The 25,600-nt window shown below is 32.0% G+C and overlaps 1 protein-coding gene across 1 annotated transcript in view; it reads left to right on the forward strand.

The window, feature by feature from the left end:
- Elk (Eag-like K[+] channel) overlaps window positions 1-25,600 on the forward strand; it is a 136,892-nt gene that overhangs the window by 86,496 nt on the left and 24,796 nt on the right. Inside the window, exon 3 of the mRNA XM_040709401.2 lies at window positions 5,138-5,371. Within this exon, the coding sequence (XP_040565335.1) occupies window positions 5,138-5,371 (234 nt within the window). The remainder of the gene's footprint in view (window positions 1-5,137; window positions 5,372-25,600) is intronic.

Below are 25,600 nucleotides of genomic sequence, written 5' to 3' on the forward strand. Positions count from 1 at the left end.
CTTGGTAAATCTGAATCATGGAGGACGTGAACACTGCGATCACCAGAAGTCCGGCCAATTCGAGGGGTCAGCATGACAATACTTTCAATCTCAGTGATTCGCCTGTAATGAGGTATGTGAATAATTTGGGGAAGAACTGTTACATACGACGTCCTCAACAACCGGCTCAAAAGAAGCCAGAAATCGTTGAACCCCTTACGTCGTTTTAGCCATCCTCTTTCTCATACCGTTCCCCCCTCGACAATGGCAGTTAGGCCATAGTAGCAGCCAAAGAAAATTATTTTGAATAATAGAAAGATATATCAATTAAAAGGTTGCGATAAAGCCTCAATGTTTAACTCCTTTTTTAATTCTTATAAAAGTTTACCCTATTTGTTTTTTGTCAAAAAGTCCACGATTTTACCTCACCCACTGTATGTAAGGCAAAGTTTCAGATTACTTTATTCTTTTTTGGAGATTGAATACAGAGTGGGACACAAAATTTGCAGTAGATTGACTAAATTACGGAAGACGAGATTGTTGTGGGATCAAGAGAAGAGAACTTAAAACTAATTTGTAATATGTTTAAAAAACTATATTCAAAAACTTAACATCTGAATAGAAACTTACCTTGTTATTAGAGTCTTGCAAATAAATAGTTATTCATTAAATAATAATTGTAAAATTTAAGAATTAATATTTGTTAAAAACTGATGAATCATGAACGCACAAACAAGGACTTATCCCATCATTCATCGAATATTCGCGTTTGCGATTTGAGTCATTAATCTTGGATCTGTGGGAAGAGGAAATATTTTGTCATAAAATTTCATTTTTGGGGGTGAAACTTGAAGGAGTGCTCAAAACGAAATTATTAAGAATGATTCAATTCTGTCAAAGAAAGAGTTATTTTTTATATAGATTTTTCTATTATTCTATGTAACTTCTAATACCATATCCCTTTTATTAGTGAGTATAAAAGAAGAACCTCTTATTGATTCTCATCAAAGGATTACATTTTTGAGTGAGTATCCATGACATAGTTATAATATCATCAGTTCCTTCGAAATTCATCATATTTTACTTGTATTGAAAAAGAACGTCCCTTGAAAAAACTTTTTTTATCTATAGATTACTTTATATTAAGTAATTAATGTTTCACATAAGCGATGAAATAAAATAATTTATTGAATCAAAACAGTAATATGTATAATGAGAGGTTGTGTGATTTTAAAAGTGTATAGTTTATCTGGATGTTAAGTCATCCTTAGTTAATCTATTCTTTTTCTCCAATAACTCCTCCTTCACAATCAATAACATACTCGACACGCCAGCGAACGGATTGGTAGCTTTGAATGAGGCTGAGTCCGACGTACCACACTGTCATGATGGCAGCTTGGGCTGGAGAAGAGCAGCATAGAGACAGGGCAGAAGTCGCCCATCTTGTTACTTTAGAATTTTTAGTTTTACTTTGGTTATATAAGAATGTAATTGACTTTTTGATGTTGTAAGCAGTCCAGATGGATATATCAGTGATCTTCGGAGACTTTTCGTCTCTGAAACTATGGCAGTTTTTTTGTTGTTGCTCTGATATTAGTATACTTATAGAGACCCAGGATAAAAACAAAATTTATTGATTTCTGTTTTACTTGTCGTTTGATTGCGTAAGAAAGCCCTCTAATACAAAAGTAATGGGGATCAAACGTAATTAAAAACAACTACACGTTTTGGGTCCTCACTCTGTACATTATTATAATAAAATAGTTTTTTTTATTGAAGAAAGAAAAAACTTAATCCCTTTTTAGTATATCTAATTTTTTTTTATCAATTATTTTTACAAAACCACAGAATGAGTCTTGTAATGAGAGTAATTTCTTTAAATGACTCCCCTATTTTAAAACATTAATAATAAGGATTTCTTTGCAATTACGCTCTTAGTTGGAGATTAGTATGAATATATTAATTACATATATAATGTTTAGAGATTATTTAAAGTTTTTTTAGCAATTAAAGACTAAATAATTTATTTAAGTTACTGAATCATTAGAAATGCTTAATTAATAGTGATGGGACGATTCCAAAAAAAAAATCGAGTTCGATACAATTCTAGTAAAAATTCATGATGCCGAGTCCGATTCTTGATTCTTTAATATTTTAAAATTTTTTGAAAAATACCATTTTACTATCAGAGGCATCCACAGGTTTTGTTTTTTTTTTGGGGGGGGGAGATAATTTTTGGAATATTTTGTGATAAAAAATTCAAAAATCTATAGCTGTTCACTAAAAATTAAGTTTTTAGTATAACAATTGCCTAAATTAAGAATTGTTAACAAAAAAGTAAATTTTTTGGATAAAGATTTCAAAAGTTAAATTTCTAGTGTAAAATTTTTTGGAAAAAAATTTAAATAATAAATTTTTTGGAGAAAAATTTCAAAAAAAAAAAAAATTAATATATTTAATTTTCTAGTAAAAGCAAAAATTCCTTTATTGGGGGCTATTTTTTTTTCATAACATAGAAAAAAATAGTTGAATACCACTAATAAATAAGAATTGGAATTGTAAATTTAACATTTTTTTCCTGATGATGATTCATTGTCCCATCACTAATAATTAGGTATTACCATGTGTACACAATGAAGTCTTGCCTCATTAGAGAAATATTTTTATTGCTAGTAGCATTCTTACTTTAGTTGTATATTACATAAAAATCTTCATTGGATCTATCAACCTATACTTCAAAAAAAAAATGGCCCATAATTCATTATGGATACTCAATAGAACATAATATTCATAGCCAGCTAGTAAAAAAAAGGCACATACCACGGGAGAGGTCAATGAATATTAGAGTATATCACTATTTAGATAATAACTTGAAGAAAAAAATAATTTAATTTAACCTCTCAAAAAAATATTTCATATTTGAGTAGACGTCCCTTCGAAAAATAAAATTGAATTAAAAAGTGCCCTTCTTATACATGGAAAGAAATATTACCAGGTATGTGTCTGTTTGTCCCCGTATTGAAGCCATCATTCTGAATGAAGGGAAACATATAGAATAAAATGTGTAGAAAATAGTTCAATTACCAACTTTTGCTTAAAAAAATGGCACAAAATAAAAATATGTAGAAGTAAAATCGGCTTTTAAAATTATCTAATCTTTGAGTCCTCACACTGTTTATTTGTGGTGTCAACATAATAACAATATTGAACAAAAATTAAAGAAAGAAGACAAGCCCAATATGTTTATGTACTTTATATATACAAACAACCCAATATTTCATAGAGTTGGTTGAGTAAATAATGGGCGTTGTATTCAAATTTGCGGCTTGAGTTAACCATTCGTTAGTGAACATCATTTGTACAACGCGATGATTGAATTGGCTAGACTATAAACCCCAAAATAAGACTATTTAATTACATGATCAACATTTGAACGATAATATTATTTATACTACATAAAAATATTATGTCATTTTTTTAACTATTCCATCCATTTTGTAATCATAAATATTAATTAAAATACAAAAAAAGACTTGCATGAAATTAGTTATCTAGAAAAAATAAATCCTTATTTTCAAATAATATTAACAATATTAGTTTGGGCTGTCACCGACATATTACTTGTTATTATCAAAGTAAAAATATTAATGTTATTTTTGATAATAATTTCTATGAAATATTCATTACTTTATGCACATTTTGGGAATCAAATTAGTACCCATGAGTATTTGATACTATTCCATGTATTATATAGAATAATATCTACAATATTATATTTCTTCACATTGAAAAAAAATGATACAAGATATCAAAAAGAAACACTAAAGGACACCTCTTAAGCAAACAGTTAATTAAATTCACTAAACTTCGATTAAAAGATGACTATATATACGAATAAATCTGAAAGAAGGCATTATCAAGATCAATAATGAATTGCACATAATCTGATTTATGAATCCCAGGGTGTATAATATCCCATTTCACAAATGAAGGATTAATATAATTTAGCATGTTGCTTTTATTTAGAACCTGTATTGGATTTTTGATATTTCTATACGACCATTCTAATCAAATTTGTTCATTTCTTATTATTTTCATGTGACAAATAATTTTCGCTACATTAGATGCAATTTATAGCGCCTACAATGCGTTAATAATAATAATATGTTGATAAAAATGGACGATCATTTGTTGGAGAATACTGGATGTTCTATTTAAATCTGAATATTTAGTAATTCAATAATTAATTACGGTTGAGTTATTTAAATTAATTCATATTTTGATATATTGAACCATAACCAATTAATTACAAAGAAAAAAATACATGATATCTTTAGCTTACGTACAAATCGAGAAAATGACACTTGAACGTGATCGACGAATTTCCATTCGTGCACTCCAAGCAATTGGGCGTCTCCAGGAACACCGTCTACGCCGTCAGCAAGTCCAAAACGTTGGATTAGAAGAATAACTCTGTCATAAAGGCAAAACTGGACCTGGAGGAGATAAAAAAAACAGCCAGTCCAATCCCCTTAAGTCCATGAGGGCCAATGACAGAGATATCGGGGTTTTACACGAGACTGTCCAGAGAGCTATCTAAAAAGTGGGTGGAAAGAGCCTTGTGGGGATGGATAGGCCACTTTTGACACCAGCAATAAAAGAAATTATCCGGCACAACACTCTTTTGAACTCTTTTTGACACTTTTGGCTCACCCTAAACCCCTGATGACAACACCTCGACTACACCTTTTGAGTGCATTTCGAAGGGAATACCTTCAATGTCCGTCATTCAAACAACAGGGTCATTAATATTACTGTCAGCCAGCAATGGGACACAATGACAGAGGACTATATCTACAGTAGGTGCTATGCCTTCCGCCACCACATGAAAGCCATCATTGCCGCTAAGAGCTGATGATTAAGAGAGCTCAGACATACATCTATTTATTATATTAATTTTGTAGAAATTATATAGTTAATTAATAAATTATATCTAGGTAGTTGAAGTTTAAAATTCAAATTGTTCAGATTTATATTATTCCAGAATGATTTTGTATTCCCTCATATATACAAATTATACAGATTTAAAAGTTGTTCAATCTGATTAATTATACTATAATCCTTATTATTTGTATTTATGATCATTTTGTTTTTTCAGATAGCAATTTTGTATTGGGGAATGCGCAGGTTCCTCCATCATTTCCCATTGTTTACTGCTCAGATGGATTTGTTGAGCTCAGTGGGCACACCAGGGCCCATATAATGCAAAAAGGATGTGCCTGTAAGTTTTTGTATGGAGCCAATACAAAGACTGAAGGTAAAGAGAAGATTGAAAACGCCTTGAATGAAAAAATTGAAATTAAATTGGAAATTCTGCTCTATAAGAAAAATGGTAGGAACATTATTTTTTAAATAAAAGTTTATTGTTTGCACTTTTTCAAAAATTTATATACGTATGTTAAAAACCAGCTGAAATGATATTTTAAAGAAATTTTTTCTTCAAAAAACCATAATATTTTATGTCAATTTCTATTAAAAAAATAAAAAATAATTACTTCATGGAATAAATTTTTTGGACACTTTTTTTTTAGACATTAGACTCTCATAAACTAAATCTGCATAAAATAATAAATGAATAAAAAATAGAAAAAAGACATATCAATTATCATAACAATTCCAGTCAACTCAGAAAATAACTCACAAAAATTATCGACACCGTTATATAATTACTGATTAAAATAATCTTAGTTTATATATATACTAACAGAATGTGATTATGTTGCAGAGCTGAATAGAAGGTAATATAAACAAAGATAGAGAGAGGGATATAGAAAGACACAGAGAGAGAAAGAGTGAAGAGAAGAGGGGAGAGACAGAGAGAGAGATAAGGAGATTCTATTTTGGTCAAAAGAAGGTTCTGAATGACCTGGGAGGGCCTTAAAAAAATCGTAGAACCATGCTTGGTTATGTTATATGTCTACTTGCAAAATGTCATACTGATCTGTTGGACCACATTGGATTCCATGTGTGATAACATCAACAACAGACTTATAAATATACATAATAAATGATTTTAAAAAATGGGGGGGGGGGATTCATAAGCTTTTAGGGGTCCAAGCCCCCCTCAAAAAAAAAAAAAAGTTGCTAGCGACGCCACTGTATAATAATAAGACCAAAATCCTATTTTCCTCCGTAAATATGAGTTATTCTATAGTTATATTCTTTGATAGTCAACCTTATACTTAGTAATACATTCTCTAGAGCCTTCGTTTTAGGAGTATAATCTTTATTTTTAGATCAAACGCTAAAAAGAATCTCCTCCGTAATTATACAAAAACTATTTTCCTCCAGACCCCTTAAGTTAAAGCTAATAAATGATCTCTTTTTTTACACTTTTTGGATTTTAGCTAGTAGAGGATCCCACTAGTTGATGTCTAAGATGACGTCATGGAACAGTTTTTATGTTCGATTCGAACGCGTTCTTAAGTATGTAAGATGACACACCAAAATTTTGGGATCCTTGTACCCATCTCAATAAGCACAGGTCATTTTTATATAACTCTAATGTTTTGTAGATGGTGTAACACATCTTGAGGCATTTAAAATACATAACATACATGCCGCATTAAACTTGATGTTTGTTCCACAAAAATGATTAACAATCTTATTTTCATACATAAAATATAACATTTTGCACATATATTAATTTTATTATGAAAAAATTACTATACAAATTGGGATTTTTAGTACATTTATTAATATACTATATGCAACCTCTATTTAGCAACGGATACGATTTTTTCAAATAAATTTTCTCCTAAACTAATCATAAAATCCAATACCAAAAGAGACATAAATTAAAAACAAATATATATTATTCAAAATAATCGCTTTTGGAGTCCATAACTGCCTCGAGTCGATCTCGAAAACGGGAGCGCTCTTGATGAAAGTATCCTTTGACAAATTCCGGTATTCGTCCTAGGCTTGAAGGCCTGTGTCCAACAAAGTCACACAAAAAATTATGAAAACCAGGTTAACTTTTTTTTTACAGTGTGGTCTGGATCAGAGTCATAATCACCTGCAGAATCTTCCAGTTTCTTCCTAACTCTCCAGACAAAGAATCAGTTCAGTTTTAAGAAGTTTGCAATTTCAACATTGTCTCGTCCAGCACGGATTGCAACAAGGAAACTCTGTCTTTTCCACGATTGTGGCATAAATACTTATTTGATCCACGCCATTTTTTTATATACTGACGTCAAAAAACTTTTGACTATTCGCCAAAACAACAAACGACATCGTACCTGCACATGCACTCGTTGTTGAATAACGGTCTTACTCAGTATTTGCATACAAAACTAGAAATTTAATGCAGAAATTACATATTTAAAAAATATCTCTCATATAAGATCAAGTATTCGTGCAATATTTTGTATTTACTTGCAAAAATGAAAAATAAATGTAGAAACTAAAGTAAAAGAAAACTATTTTTCATTTAAGATCATGTAATTTGTGCCATATTTCAATTGCTTTTTTTTTTTTTTTAATAAACTTAGTTCTAAAACATTGTAACTAAATGATTACACGTACAATATATGTGAAACTATATTTATGACATTTAAAAATACTACTAAATAAGATGTATTTAACAAAAAAAACATTTTTTGATTAGGATCAGAAAAGGTACATGCAAGGAATGTCAAGTACATTGATTGAAAATGCATTATTATAAATGAAAAAAATATTGAAACAAATCAAGAATTAGTTTGCCTCATCAAGTTTGGCAAATCCAATCTTTCTATATCATGGTTGAACAAACACATATAGAGATATATGTACGTATATATTATCTTAGGTACAGTTGTAAAAAAATATTGCCATAGAGGAGTGCGATACTTTTTGTATGGCGTTACAGCTTAAACAGTGTATTTTTTAATTTTATGAAGCTCTTGAGGATGGAACAACTAATTATAAAGTGGGATTCCTCACGAATGACGTGGAGTAACACTGATGAAGATTTGTTGAGGAGAAAGCGGGAGCGGCACCTATAATAATACTAAATTAAGATCCTTGTTTATATCAGCTACCTGTTATATTACTTTGGGCAAAAAATGAATTACTTCTATAATAAAAAAAAATATATATAATTAAATAGTATTACTGTAAGGAAAATAGTACATCTACATCTAAATTCATACATCGTTGAATAAGTCCCGAGGCTTTCTCACAAATGGCACCACTATTGCCAAGACTATATTTTTTTACGTAGTACCAGCCTTCAAACTAAACATATCGAATTTTTATGACAATCGGACAATTTGTTTACAAGTTATAGTGCTTAAAGTGACGCTTCTTCTGGTGTTTGTAAAAAATGGATTCAAACCAAATTTGTTTGTTGAAATATCACTGCTTCTTGATGGACAAAAGTTTGGCTTGATAAGTGTTATCAAAAAACTGATCTTTCGAAAGTGACTATGGAACGTTGGTTTGCTGAGTTTAAATGTAGCCGAAGATACACCGATGATGCTGAACGCTCTGGTCGGCCAAATTTTGCTGTTTTTCCCGAAACCATACAAAAAGTCAACAAAATGGTTTTTTTCGAGAGTAAAATGAAGGTGCACGAGATAGCTGACATCCTAAAGATATGAAATGGCAGAGTGTTTACAATAATGCATGAAAAATTAGGTACGAAAGAGGTATTTTCGAAGTGGGTGCCGCGTTTGCTCACAGTCGACCAAAAACTGCAACGTGTCGAGGACTCAAAGCGTTGTTTGGCGCTGTTTCGCAGCAATAAACCAGAAGTATTGCGTCTGTATGTCACTATGGACGAAACATGGATCGAGAGTTCAATCATCAGTCTACTGAATTGAAACAAACCAGTAAGAGTGGATCGAAACGGCGGCTGGAATTGTCATGGCATCAATTTTTTGAAATTTGCGTTGAATAATATTCATCAGTCATCTTCCGAAAGGTAAAAATATCAACAGTGAATATTATATAGCGTTGTTGAATCATTTGAAGAGAGAAATTGTAGCCAAACGACCCCATGGCGAGGAAAAAAAATATTTGTTTTCATCCCCGTGCCACAAATCGATGAGGACAATGGTAAAATTGTACGAATTACACTTTGACTTGCTTCCCCACCCACCACAAAGTCCAAATTTGTTCCCATCGGTTACTGGATGCTTGCCGACCTAGAAAGAAAGCTTATCGGAAAAAGATTTCACTCCGATAAAGCATTCATCGCCGAAACTGAGGCCTATTTTGATTTAAAGATCCATCATTCCATAAAAAAGGTATCGAGAAGTTAGATGATCATTGGTGCAGTTGCATCATGCATGAAGGAGACTGTCGATGAATAAAGTTGAATTTCGCTAAAATATTGAGTTTTAATTAGTTTGCCTCGAAACTTAATGAACGATGTTACGAACGATAATGAACTGTTATTTGTATTTTATTATTCATTTTTAATCAATTTACACCAAAGATATGCAAAAATTAATTTTATTGAGAGAGAAGTTAATTCCTAATACACCCACGACTTATTAAATAATTATAAAAAAAAAAGAAGAAAGAGAATATGCATCAACCTTTTTTAATCAGTAAATTTAGTTTTTTCTTTTGTTATACCTAAGTAAAGAGTTGTTCTGTTTGGTAATTTAAACAAGTTATAGATTAGACTTTGTATTTCAATTTAAAAGAAATTACCTCTCAAAAAAGTCAATTTTAATTGATTTGTGGTTAATTTAGTTTTTAATATTTATTGAGAAATTTAATAAAATAAGCTGGATATGTTGCATTCAATATAAATTGCTAAATTGTTTATAACGAATACTATATACAAATATAATTAATGATTTAGCCTTAAGGGATTAAAACACGTTAATAGATGCTTCATATTCCAACTAATTAACAGTAATAAACTCATAAGCGATTAATTTTTTCCACGGAATATTAATGTAATCTATACTCAACACAGCCTCGCCAGCTTATTTTATAAGGATATGAAGCACTTCAAGAAAAAAATTTTAAAAATATTAGCTTCTAAGTAAGGTCCTTAAACCTTTACTCGACTTTTTGGTGGTTATATAAATTATTTATTAAGTGTAATCAAGATAAAGAAATAAATAATTCATTTTTCAAATGCCAATATCGGTGTGTTATTTATTTTTAGTTTCATTTTTATTGTTTTTTGACGTTGAAATAATCACAAAATTGTTTAATTCAGGGTTCAGGGTACAAGTCATACTGTCAAATTTTTATTAAAAAAAAGACTTTACAGGCCAAATCTGTAAAGGTTGACTGTTTTAATAGTCATTTTCGTGTTCTACTGCTTAAATAACAATAATAAATGTTAGTTTCAGCCTCCACCAAAATGCTGTTCCATGATGTAATAAATGTGGGTTTTACCCGGCGTGCGAAAATGCTGATGTATAGTGTCATTTAATAGGCTACTTTGGTGTCAACTTCTCCTCTCTAAATTCAGAATGCTCGCTTACCTTAGCAGTAAATTATTTTAAAAATACATAATAAACTAAATATATATGTAACGAATGATCCATTAAAATCTGAACACTTTGCATTTTAAATTCAACAAGAGATCATTTATTAATGAACAATAGAATTTCAACAAAAATACTAAATAGATATGTGTCTGAGCTTTCTTAATCATTAATGTAACTGCCCTTAGCGGCAATGATGGTTTCTAGGCGGTGGAGAAATTCCTGGCACCCCCTTTGGATATAGTCCTCTGTTATGGCGTCTCAATGCTGGCTGAAAGTGGTTTTGAAGGTCTCAGTGTTTGTATGACGGACACTGCAGGCCTACCCCCTCCACATGTAACCGAAAGGTGTATTAAAATGGGTTAGAATCATGGCTGTAGGGGGCCAAAATTGTCAAAAAGAGTTCAAAAGAACTTACAAGACTTATTTAGAAGAGTCTTGCAAGAAAGGAGATTGGTTTATTCCATTGCTGGTGTCAAACGTTGCCTCTCCACCTCGCAAAGCTCTTTCCAGACACTTTTTTGATAGCTCTCTGGACAGCCTGGTTTGAAAATCCGATATCCTTTTCATGGGCCCAAATGGACTTGAGGGGATTTGCCTGTACTGTTTTCTTTAACTCCTCCAGATCCAGTTTGGACCTTTTGATGAGCAATAACTTCCTCTCCAATGTTTCAGACTTGCTGACAACATAAACGGCAGTCCTGGAGACCTCCAACTGCTTGGAGCACTTGAATCGAAATTCATCATACACGTTCAAGTGTCATTTTCTCGACTAGTACGTAGTCAGAGTGCTCAGATTTGTTTTTTTTTTGTACCTAATTGTTTATACTTTAAGATATTGAAATAGGAATTAATTTATATCAATCAATCTTCATTAATTATTGAATGAATAAGTGTTCAGATTCCAGTGGACCACTCCGTGTAAAATATATGTACAATATATTTTAAGAATTGACGTTTCCATTAATGATTTAAGACCATTCTTTCATTTAGAAAATATTATTTGCTTAAAAGAGCTCTAGTTCAGCAGTAATATCGATTTGATTATACATATATTTTTAATCAAAAATTTATCAAGGTTGATATAATAATACAGTATGAGTAAAAAAAATTTACCGCTTTTTATATTGACGTTTAAACCAACATCATTTAGAACAACGTCTATAAAGAGTATTTTTTTTATTATAATTATACATTATATTATCAACAAAAATTTCACAAAATTTCCTCCTTCTTTGGGCATCATGGTCTCCAGTCTGGAAATACAGTCCTTGTATACCTTTATGACATAGTCATTTGACATATCAGTCAACTCCATCTCATTATATGCTATTAGGCACAGCATTAGTAAGCGGCTCTCAAATGAGCACAACTTAAAATGATTGAGCGGGAGCGCACTCATCATTTTAACAGAGCGATAAAATTCCACGAATTTTCTCTCATGTATTTAACTTTAAAGTACTTTTTTTTTATAATATCAAAAAAATAGAGAGATAAAGAATAATTTTAAAGATTGCAAGAATAGATGGTTAAAGATATGTTTCAAGATATATTAGAATCTGTTTATCATGCTGTTTCTGTGACTCTCTGGTATTTTGGTTGACGAATTCGCTTCTCGCGTAGCTGGCCTCTCTAATAAAACTCATATATCGTTTCCCTCAGAGACACCAACCGCTCTTTCCTGTGTGGAAATACAGTTGGAAGATAAATCTTTATTTTTTGTAAACGAATTTTTCCATATGAAATACGATTTTCTCATATTTGTATATAGTAAATTAACACAAGATCTCAAAATCTCATGTCAGTATAAGTTCAAAAACTTGAGAAACATTTGTTCAAGATCAAGTTAATTATCAGGGTTAACTGGATGGTAGTCACGAAACTTCGTAAATACATGTCCCCTAAGACAGTGGTTACCAAACTTTTTGTTCCCAAAGCACCCCAAAAAGAAAAGTAACCATTTCTTGCCACACCTATTTTAATTAGAACAATCATTTGGATTATTATACACTATTGCAAATAATGTATAGTAGTCACAAATAGTATGCACACTTAAACTTGCAATATATTGGCTAGTGTTGTTTTCTTTCACTCCTCTGGGTCTAGTTTGGCTTTTTTGACAGAGCTCTTCTTCCTTTCCAACGTTTTGGATTTGCTGATGGCGTAACCGATTTTCTGGAGATGTCCAACTTCTTGAAGTAGCGAATGGAAATTTTTCGATCACGTTCCAGTGGCATTGTCTCGACTTGTACTTAAACTAGAGAGCTCTATTTTATTCAGTTTTGTAACTAATTGTTTATGCGTTGATTAATTGCAATCACTCAACCTTCATTAATTATTGAATTAGATTTTAATGGATCACCAGGTAGTTAAACTAATTAGTGTTTTTTTGCAGGATTTTTTTTTAAATTATATTCATTAATGATCATTATATAAATACAACAGATTAGTGTGTGATGCGAATGTAGTTCGTGTCTTGCCCTGAAATCGTCGAGCTGAATGAATATGAGCAAAAAAGGGAAAGCACCTATCTTATTTATCCCTAATACTTAGTACCAGCCCACTTTTCTTCCAAAGATATGTTCCATTAGGAAACTTTGATAAGGAGTACCTTATTGAACTAACTAATTGGTGTTTTTTTTTTGTTAAAGTGGCATCCCCCTTGTTTTGTTCTGTAGTTGTAACAGCATTAATTCTTCCTTTAGTTTCAATCGTCCATCCTCTAACTCCTTTTGAATAAATTTATAAAATGTAATTCCTGACTTGTCATATTTTCTTGACATTTCCCGACCGAACTCCTTCGCACATCCCTATTTCTTGCGCACATACATCCACAACAATGTCTTCACTTACGATGGTACATTCACCATCTTCATTTCTACTTTCGTTTGAGGTTTTATTTTCTGCATCATTCGAACATTTCCTTTGTTTCTACCGTCTCTTCTGATAATCGGTAGGGAACATTTAAATTGAACCTTCAATAGCCACATAATCTCCATTAGAAAGATTAACACTGGTAACACTTTCTGGATCATTTTTTTCCTAGTACTCTGCTTTTGCTCGCCCAAGCTCTTTTCAGTTTTCTCGGAGGTAATTTTATAATCCTCTACCTGAGGTTGTTTATTAATAGAAGACAGACGCTCTTTAATTTTTTCATGAAAATACTCTCATATGCGAACGTCTGGACATTTTTTACAAATTTTTAACCAACTAAAAGAGTGCTCAACATCCACATAAGTAGTTGAAGCAAATTTGAAGTTGGCATGATCTGTAAGAGTCCTGATAGATGGAGGCATTTCATCATCACCACAACTGATTATACTTCCAACCTTTTGTATAAATGGAAAATAAGGATTTCCCAATTTGGCAGAAAAGTATTTGACCTGTTTTGCAAGATTCAAGGGGGTTTATTCAAGAATCAACCTTAGCCCGAATTTTCTCATCCTCTAATTAGATATTGTCGGAATCTGGTTCCGTAACTTATACAACCATGTAGTGAAAAATCTGTTTTTATAATATACATTATTTTTCCTTCAAAAAGAGAGCCTAATGACGGAGGGTTTTTGCTGTTGGATTTTCCCTCAAAAAATATCCCCAAAGAATTTTCAAAAGCTATTGTTAAATCTTTCTAGAATCTCCAAATGTTCTCTATTTATTTCATACCAGTTTAGAGAAATGAGCAATTTTTAGAGAAAATCGTGGAACATTTTTTTTTTTTTTTTTAATCATTCTTTCTTTTTTATTTACAAAGCAAAAACGTAAATAAATATACATTATAATTTAAAGTTATTGCTTCATATAAGAACTTTCAAAAAAATTCTATTAAAAAGGCCAGATGAAAAATATATAACAAAATAGCCTATTTTATACAAGCAGTATATTCTAAATGTATCGGTCTAAATCTATCAGAGCCGGTTTTTTTTTTATTGTTTAGGGTGGGGCAGTAACTTTATTTATTCGCTCCAAAAAAGTTTAAAAGTTAGTTTTTCTACCGGCCCTGAATTTGACCAAATGATTTTTTTTTTGGGAAAATACAACTTTACAAAAAAAATATATACATGGAACGGCGTAGCTTAATGAACAACGCGCTCTGGAGAAATTATTCTCTTGAACTCAATGTGGATTGGTTCGCGCCCTTGACTTTCCTAGAAAAGGAATTATACTATAGTTATACGGACTTCTAAGAAGATTCCTAGTTCAGGTTGAGTAAATGTAATACTATAATGTTTACTTATACTTAATCAGTGAAACTCCATCCTACCAATTAAAGGAACATTAAATAAATTCTTAGCGTTTTGCCATTTCAAATTTATACTGCAAAGAGATAACTCTTTGTGATAACGACAAAAATTCGTTGGGTACACCCATGTTGTACAGATATAATTTATACAACATATTTATTTCACTTCATATGAGGTTATTCTGTATATGTAAAAAATTTGAGACACACATGAGAGAATTTTAAATGAGATTGACGGAAACAGATTTTTTTGTAAAAACAGTCCAGACCAAATAATTTTTCTTTGGGACCCATCTAAAGTATGTTTTTTAGCTCGTTCGTTTTTTGGAGTTGATAGTCTGAAAAATGAATTTTTTTTTCTGTAGCTGTTGTCATTATTGTTTAACCCATATTATTGAACTGATTTTCCTACTATATTCATTTATATTTCAAACCTGATAGAATATTCGTGTGTACTCATAAAAGACGGAGAGTAACCTTGAGGATATGATGCGGAGTTATAACACAATATCCTTGTTGGACTGCGAGTAGAATTGTGGATCGACATAGGAGTAATTCTGACCAATGTTCTTTTTTATGCCCTTATCCTCCTCCTCCATACTCACAGCTGATTGTAGCTGATCTAGCAAAATATCATGACAGCTAAGCTGTTCTCCTCTGACACATTCTTCAAATTGTCAGGGCTACCATTTTGATTCTGGGTTTCTTTCTTTTAACATGCTCAAAATGCTCCTGATTAGTATCACTAATTATAACTGTATCTGACCAATCTAGGAATTTCAGACCGCACCCCAACACTAGTAATTATGTACACATAACAAGACGTTGTCTAAGGAACAAAAGAATACTGATTATCTTCTTTAAATATGTACTTGTATATGGGTATGTTTCTTTTTAAGTAAACCGGGAATTGCTTCTACATAGATATTTATCATACAAAGATACAAAATTAGTATTTATTCAATATTAATACTACATAGTAGATAAATGCTTTATATGAAAGATAGAGCCTTAAAGTAATATGACAGTGAAGGTATATAAAAAGTTAACCATATTAGGGACGTCTGCAGGGAGTGGAAACCCCCTGTAACCCTCCCCCCCCCTCCCAAAAAAAAAAAAAATGTATATATATTAAGAAATTATTGTTTCTTACAAAAAATTTTATATTTCAACTTTTTTTCCAAAAGATTTAATTTTTCGGGTTTTTTTCCAAAATATATAATTTTCTGAAAATAACTATCGATTTTTTAAATTTTTCAACAAATAATTTAATTTATGAAAAAAAGTTCAAAAATTTTTTTATTTAAAATATAATTTTTTTTATAAAAGTTTAACTTTTTTGTAAACAGCTGTAGAATGTCGATTTTTAAAGAAAAAAAAAATCTAAAAAGTTTATTATTTGAATATAAATTTTTGAATTTAATTTTTCAATAATTTTTGCAAAAAGTTTTAAAAGACGACTTCACTGCATCAAAGGGAGGATTGATGGGTCCATGCACCCTTGAAATCTTGGACGTTAACTCCCTTCACTCAAGGCGGAGCAACATGGGTTGTGTAATGGTTTTCTAGCATAACAATGACCCAATACTTATGACAAAAGCTAAAAAGGCATAACGAAGAAGCGAAATTAGGTCATGGACAGGCCTAGCTATTCTCCAGACATCAATTCCATATAAAATATTAAATAAAAATAAATTTAAAAATCGGAAAGGGATCATATACTTATTTCCTCTACTGAATGGGGTAGGGATTTTAAATCTGGAAAATTTAACAATAACGGAAAGTACAATTTACTTTCCAAAATTAATTCTGCAATTTTACATAGATGTTACTTAAACATGTAGTGCTCCATGGTGAACTCAATCACTCAAACCAATCACATTTAGTTTCAACCACAGCATCCAACCTGCCTCTGAACCACCTGGGAGATGCCTTGATGAGTAACTCCTTATACATGTTGACCAATGCCTAAAGAATGGAAGTCGACATGGATTCAACAGTGGTATGTGCAAATTTATTGAGGTCTCTCTCCAAGACGCCCCCGCACGTTACTATGTGTGGGTCCATGCGGTTCAGATTTAGCGAGGTAGGAGGCCACACTTTCTTTGCACAAAACATAAAGTTCTTAAATGTTCTAGTTTTTTAGAAGCAAATACGGTACAAATAAACCAATTCACACAAACTACAGAAATTTCAAAATTCTAGCATGACATCAGGTCTATAAATATCAATTTAAGCTCTTAAGCATCATGAAGTTATTTGAATCCTTGGGCTTACGCCCGGTACAAGCCATACAATATTGGCTGCATGGTGTTCGTATTCAGAGGACATCTCAAAGACTTTGTATTTTTCCTATACAGTTTTTTAATATACATCTGATGATCACACTTTTATGAACATATATCTTAGAGTTGTCAAGATATTGATCTTTAAGCTTGTTTCAGTTTTTATATTCTCACCCTGTACAAATATTTAGTACATTCATTTTGACTGTAAGGATATGTCTTTTGTAGAGGGGTATGACTTCATCCTGAGGTCAGTGTTTATGGCCCTGGAGACTTTTGCACGACTGACTTGACTCTTTGTGGTAAGAATGTTAATCGGAATCCGATGAGATGCCTTCACGGACCGTTTCAGGCCTACGAGGAATCTAAGAGTGTATTTTTTATCACTCTGGTACTTGTAAGCTTTTCTCTTATATGCCCCCTCTCTTTCCAGTAGTTGTAGACGTCGTAGACTGTGCTCTTTGGATACCTGGGCATCTTCTTGATGTACGCTAGGATGTAGACCGCATAACCCAATTGGATGGTTGTGTTCCTCCGGGTCTCCTCTATCGTAAATACTTGTTTTGAATTAAATGTGGCGGAACTAACTTAAAGCTAACAATCAACCTCTCACTTAATAATTAAATAGCCGCTTTCCTTATGGTTCAGGATGTAGTTAAAGATGGTCCAGATTTACCTGAACGACCTTGTATATTGTATAACTATAATAATTAAATTAAGCCTATGTTAGGAAGTAATTAAATGGAGGATTTCCCGGGAATTTCCCGTATGTGTAAAACTCAAGAAAATCCCGGGATACAGTGAGAGAATTCTAAGTACGTCGGATACAGATAAAACTTCTCATTTGATACAGCAATGAATGAAGATTGATAAGATAAATATAGCGAGTAATATCATATTTATAATATAATACTCGTACATAGTTATGTGCAACTATGAATGTATTTCTATGTTACACTAGACTGGTGATTATTTTATACTTTGTCGAAATGTTGGGGAGGCATAACCAAAAAATGTACCTTTTTGTAATTAATGAATAAGGGCATATAGTTTTAGCCTTATTGATCAATGTTTAAATGTTGTACATAGTTTTTAAAGTTGTAAATTTCACAAGAGTATTATTCTCAACTAAAAAATAGTCAGTGTTTATCAAACTGAAGCATTTTGTAATGTATACACTATTTTAGATGAATAAATATTCTTTCAAAAATGTTAAAAAAAAATTATTATAAAATGATTATTCATGATAAAAAAATGACAAATAAAGTATCACCGTACGGCGTATAGCGCGCACATTTTTTGTCCTTTATGTTTAAATGGGACTTTTGTAAAAGCACGAAGGGAAGGTGGGAGCGATACTTATGGTATTAAAAACTTATATCAGCTACCTGTTATATAATTTTCGAAAGAAAATATGAATTACTGCAATCTTCTATATTTAAAATAGTATTACTGCAGGAGGGAGATTATAATTATACGTAAATACATATATGATTATAGGTATTTTATTATGCATTTTTAAAAGAATAAACAGCAAAAATATGCTTACTTCAGTGGGAGAAGTTAAAACTACGATAACCTTATATTTATTAAATAATGAACAAAAAAATAGAAAGAAGATCTTCTTTAAACAGTTGCTGGAAACAATTTTTTTTTTAGCTATAATGGACTTCTTGATGTTGTAGGCAGTCTTGATAGAGATAACAACGATCTCGTGCAGAGGATATTCTGCACGCATTACCTTTTTTGCTTTTGCTCTGACATTTAGATACATGGAGACACGGAATAAAAACAAAATTTGTTTACTTTTGCTTCAACTTTCATTTGGTTGCATATTGAAAACTCGTAGTTAAAAATAACTGGGATAAAATTGTAATTAAATGTTACTCCAAGTTTTGGATCCCCACTTTGTAAACATGGATCAATATGCAGGGGTGTCTGCAGGATAATATAAATCCTTGGGGGGGGGGGCTTATTTGTACAGGGTGAGGATATTAAAACTGGAACAAGTTTAGAGATCAATATCTTGGCACCCCCAAGTTCTATATTCATAATAGTCATCCGATGTATTTTAAAAAAACTGTATAGGAAAAAATACATACAAAGTCTTCAAGATATCCTCTGAATACGAACACCGTGCAGACATTATTGTATGCCTCTGTACTTGGCGCACGCCCAAGGATTCAAATAACTCTATGATGCTCGAGAGTTTAAATTGATGTTTATAGACCTGGTGTTTAAAATTGTCGCAGGTTGTCTGAGTGGGTTTATTGGTACCAGATTTGCTCCGAAAAAACTAAAAAATTAGGAACGTTATGTTTTGTGCAAAGAAAGTGTGGCCTCCTATCTCGCTGGATCAAAACCGCATAGACCGACACATAGTTATGTGTGAGGCTGTCTTCGAGAGAGAGCTCAATAAACGTGCACATAACACTGGGGACTCCTTGCGGGCTTTCATTCTTGAGGCATTGACCAACATGTACAATGAGTTACTCATCAAGGGATGTGCCAGGTTCAGAGGCAGTTTGGAGGCTGTGGTTGAAACTAAATGTGATTGGTTTGAGTGATTGATTTCACTATGGACCACTACATGTATAAGCAACAGCTTTGTAAAATTGCAGAATTAGTTTTGGAAAGTAAATTGTACTATACGTTTACGATTTAAAATCCGTACCCCGTTCAGTGCAGGAAATAAGTGGTTAACCCCTTGCCGATTTTTAAGTTTATTTTTATTTAATATTTTATTTGGAATTGAGGTCGGAGACTAACTAGGCCTGTCCATGACCTTATTGTGCGTCTTCTTGAGCCACTTCTTTTTTGCTTTGGCTATAAGTATTGGGTCATTGTTGTGCTAGAAACCCCATTACACAACCCATGTTGCTCCGCCTTGAGTGAAGAGAGTTATTGTCCAAGATTTCAAGGGTGCAAGGTCCCCTCAATCCTCCCTTTGATGCGGTAAAGTTGTCTTTTCCCCTTAGGGGAATCGATTTCTCTTATGTTTATATCGATTTTGAAGCCTTTTGTTTAAATTTACTCAAAATCAAGAATCCTTTAGGATTCAGGAATCTTCGGAATAGTAAATCATCTCAGCTGTAAAGATATTGACTCATTTGGATATTTTACTTATTTGACCTTAATTTGTAATTATTTGCAGATGATAAATAATCGACATTTGGGTGATTATGTGTAGGCATAAATATGAGATAGGTAATATAAAGAGATTTATGTGCAGTCTACATGGAAATACTTAAATGTATTATGTATTATTATATAATTAAAAATCGTAGTAAAGGAGACTTTTATATATCTATATAGCTACTACAAATCACGCAAAGCAATTAACAAAAAGCACCTAATACAACAACTGAATTGTTATAATTATACAAAATCAAGCATGCATTTGTAGCGTGTACTTATACAGAGTGTAACAGAGAAATCCGGTGCTTTAGATTTCTGGATTTTTCCAGCATATGTATAAATATAATTACAAAAATGCGAATGTGGTTTTTTTTTGTGGTGAAATATACACATAAATGTTTCACTTAGTAGTCAAAACAGTGCCATGGAGTCAACCACAGAATATGTTAAGCCTATTATTTTCAGAAGGAGAACACAGGTGCACTGTTTTGATGACTTTGGTAAACAACGACCAGGATGTTATCAATGGTAAGGTCTCAAAGATGGCCATGTACTAACAACATGACTCTTTCCCCTTCCACACAACCATAACGACTCAAGATTAGCTCCAGAAGCACTACTAAGACTGGGTATTCTAGTATATTTGGCCTCGTAGCTACACCGACTTTAACATGATGGATCATTTTACTACCTTGAGTCAAAGGTCAACAGAGGTCCTTACATACCAAGAAGTCCCATATCGAATGCAAAATGCAAAAACTTAGATCAGGACCTAGTTCCTAGGGCCTTCATGGAGTTCAGGACCTGAATTAAGGCAGTTATTGTGCCCAATGGAGGCTACATTGAGTCTGATATATTCTTAATGGTTACATCCACTGCTCAGTTTTTTGTTTCTTGAATTAATCTTAAAAAATTAGCGTTTTATGTTAATTTAAAGTAAATAGATCAAAAGTACTGGACTTCTTTATTATACCCTGTATATCTTGTGGTCAATTAAAATCCTAAACACTTTGAAACAATAGAATTTCAACAAAATTAATACTATAAATTGATGTGTGTCTGAGCTCACTTAATAATTAATGTAGCCATCCTTAGCGGTAATGATGGTTTCCCGGCGGTGGTGGAAGGCATAGTATACAATGTAAATGTATTCCTCTGTCATGGTGTATCAGTACTGGCTGGCAGTGACTTTGAGGGCATCGGTGTTTGGATGATCCACACTTCATTTCCAAAAGGTGTAGTCGAGGGAATTGGCGTCCAGGATGTAAGGGGAACAAAGAGTTAAAAAAGATTTCAAAAGAACTCATTCGAAAGTCATTCAAAAAAGTTTTGCCACGGAGGGAATGAGTTTATTTCATTACTGGTGTCAAAAGTGGCCTCTCCACCTTTACAAGGCTCTTTGCAACCACTTTTTTGATAGCTCTCTGGACAGACTAATGTGAAACCCTGAGATCTCTTGCACGAACCCTCATAGACTTGAAAGGATAGGCCCGGCTGTTTTCATTAACTCCTCCGGATCCAGTTTGGCCTTATTTACATAGAACTTCTTCCTTTTCAACGTTTTGGACTTTGCTGACAGCATAGACGGGGGTCCTGGAGACGCACTGAGATTGTAGTGTATCTCATCATCTGTAAAATATCGGATCAGATCGGAATATAATTTGATATCAGGCCGTACCAAGTATCTGCATAGGTCTATAGAACTATTATAGAGTATAGATCCCTTGATTCAATGGAAGTGTGTATAAATTTAATATAGAAAGTGCTGTTAGAATAAGGCTTTATTTTACTTTCTTTAACTACAAGAAATATCCAACTGACTCCCAAGTCAGTCTACATAAAATACTCTCATAAGCATATACAATATCAACAAGATAAATATCCCCACATATTACTACAAAGAATACAATAATAATTACACAGAAAATTACTCCAGAGGAAAGTTGGCCTATGTATATTTGTATTGGCTAAAGCATGGATAACCAACCTCCTGCCACTTTATTTTTAAGTATAGCTTACTACTCATTCTCACTTTAAGTAGTATTTTTCAGCAAAATTGTCAAAATATCAACAAAATGCGCAGAACGCGCATAACACGTACAAACATTGAAAAATAATTCCTAAAGAAAGGAATTTTTGAAAAATTATCACTCTTCGAAAAAAAAAAATTAGCAGAGTAAAAATCTTAACTTTTTTCAATTAAAAATATAATCCTGCGGACGCTCCTAAGCAGGATTGATAGATTGGCCTATTTTGAAGTTGTTATTTAAAATTTGATAAGACCTTTTTTTATATTTGGTCTATATTTGAAATAGATATGCTTTTAATAGTTTTATTTTATGAAGACATTTTTCATGAAATTTAATTTAATAGGTTATGTGCCCCATTAAAGTGTTTCAAATACCAATGCAGCCCTATATATTAAAAGGTTGGACATCCTGGGCTAAAGAATAGTTCATCTATAGAAATTCCGTATGATTGAAGTTTGAACTACTCAATTCAACAGAAAAAAAATATCCTATAAATTCCCTATTTGATTCTATTAGTAATTGATGTGCTGATGACGAATATATAATCAGTTTTTTCGTATCAAATCTGCTTTTGAAAAAAAAAATGATTTCAATTATATAAGTTTGAGTCAATTTTGTGTAAGGAAAAACCTAGTAATCCAAATGAAAATTAGTTTATACCAAAAAATGGTATGCTAATTTGAAATATGTGCTGAAAACCAATATATTATAAGGGTGTTGTTTTTACGCGCCAATCTAGTTAACTTGAAGTGTATATAATATAGCTTTCATGTCAAAAAAACAGAATTTGGGTGTAACAGTTTTAATTCAGCAGCAATATTGATTTGATTTTAATTCTGTTGAAGCAGAAATTTATCAAAGTTTAAATGCTAAAAACTTTAAAATCCCCTACGAATGAATTAGATTATATTCAAAAGGGAAATAAATATATTCAAAAATACAAAAATTGATTTTTTTTAATATTATTATATCATACAACATTCAAAGTCAAAGAACTACCCGTATTTGTTACATACTTCTTGTTTTTGAAGGTTTTTTAATTCAATTTACAATAAGAGCTTTTTACTCTTTTGGGAATAAATACAATCTCTACTAATATGATCGTACAGTCCCCATGGAATAAGGCTACTGATGATAATCGGTAGCATTTTGAGGGTATTGAAAAAGGAAAAAATGAACAATTTAAAAATATTTTGAAGGAGAGTAGCTTAGCTTTCATGACGTTTACTTAGAGCAGCTAAAACCATCTGGTACAAGGGATGAGGGGCGAAGGAAATTAGCAAAGATATTGGTATGAATTACTCTGATGTCGGTTCTCCATTCTACTCGGAGTCCAACGAAGACTTAAAATTATAACTGCAACAAATCCTCAAAGTTAATCTAGATCTTGTATATCAACACTCACAAATGTTCAATCTGATTTTGTTAATAACGGAATGTAATAGAAAATGAAGTTAACATCCCTAGGTATGACCAATGACCACCATTTTAAATTAAAAAATTTGCCATAAGTTATTTATGGTTGCTGGAACTTTTGTTTTTAATCTAGGATGTACCTTTACAACAATTATAGTCTATAAAGAGCTGTAGATGATGGCTATAAAAATCAAGGTTTTATATAGAATTTTTATATTAGAACGGTACAGACCGAGCTTTTTTTGAGCAACAAAAGATATAACAGTCTCAGACCGGTCTATGATTTCAGACCAAAATCCAACACTAATTAATTTGTTCTTAGAATCCTCCATATTAACGTAGTCACCACAAAACAAATGCTTCAATTATATTAATCGAATTACAAGTATTCTTATATTTATATTAGAATCAATCTCAAGCCAAAAGTACCAAAAAACCAATATTTTTCAATTTTTTGTTCCCAATTTATATATAACGGATCCCTGTAAAATGATTCTGTTAAATAGGTTAAAGATAAAATCGTTCCATGGTATAGTTGTGGTGTAATAAACATTGTGAGACAAAATTGTTGAGGGAAATATCATCGTGAAGCAACATCATTGTTAACAATATAATTGTGAGTAATTTTATTGCTAGACAATATTATTGTGAAAGACCTCATTTAATATCCAATAATACATCCGGCTCATCAATTCCACCGTCACGAAATCTATGAGTAATCTAATATGTCATATTACATCCAACCCAAGCATATTACACAGTGACATTTATGTTCAGAGAACCAGTGGCAGAATAATTTAACTTTCCTGTTGACCCAGCAGTTCACCTGCCCTACCCGTAGATCGAGCTGTATTTTGAGAACTTAGAAGGGTTCTTTGATGCTCAGGAAAGCAGCAACAAAGAAATTTAATCTACGTCGGGGCCCAAAAGTTCACTTGTACAACTCGTGGGCCAGAGTATACATATTATATCATACTAGGGAAGGGCTAATCGGTGTTGCTTGGGAAAAGACGGGAACCAGAAATTGCATTGTCAATGGTCAATTCTATTTCGTCTTAATGTTTAGGCCCCTTCAGAGCGGGTGAGCATTAGGATATTCTTACAGGCATTATGGGTAATATAGCCCCTGTATATTATATGCAATTTATTATAATGAATGTGGAAACAAATTGTATTATAAACTCTTAATAACATACCAGCATATATGCATGAAACATTTTGTCTAGATGAGAAGTCCATCTTTTAAACTGTTAAAAAATTGCCACATGGAAATTCGCGGAGAAAATTCCAAAAAGTAGTTAATGTCATATATTTGCATTGTAAAAAGCAACACAAACCTACTAAGATTTTTATTGTACGTCCAAAACCAAAAAAGTTATTGAGATTATTAGGTTAAAAAAAATAACCATTGATAACTGGTTCATCGTTTCTGGGAAAATGGACAAAATTGAGTATCTAGCTGCCATTAAATATTTGTTGTGCAAAATGGCTGAAACTTTGTTGAGTAACTATCAACAGATACTACATAGATGTGAATAGCTTTTATTTAAGAGTGCTTCCATCTTTACGTCGAGGTCAGAAACTGTTCAAACTATGGCTTTTATTTACGTATCTATAGATATCCCCGGGACACCGGGCTGGTGATTTTGATAACCCTGTATCATATATATATATATATATTGTTGAGAAAATATAGGTAAATAGTATATAGTCTCTTATCAATCCTTGATAATCCTTATCATGATTTATTATGTAAGAATCACTAAAAGGAAGTGATTCAATGGATGAAAGCACTTGATTGCTGTCTTTTGTGACACATCTTAAATAAATAATAATTTTTCATCTAAATAAGATTATAAGAAACTCTTCATTTTGTAAATTTATCTTTGTCCTCGGATATTGTATTATTTAGTAATTCACAGTATATACGTTAGGGTGATAATCTGTATGTAGTGTGCATTAAATCTTAATTGAATCCAGGTTTTACAAAGTTTGATCATTTTGTTGTGAAAA

This window comes from Lepeophtheirus salmonis, chromosome 3 (genome assembly GCF_016086655.4).
Source record: "Lepeophtheirus salmonis chromosome 3, UVic_Lsal_1.4, whole genome shotgun sequence".
NCBI lineage: Eukaryota > Metazoa > Arthropoda > Copepoda > Siphonostomatoida > Caligidae > Lepeophtheirus > Lepeophtheirus salmonis.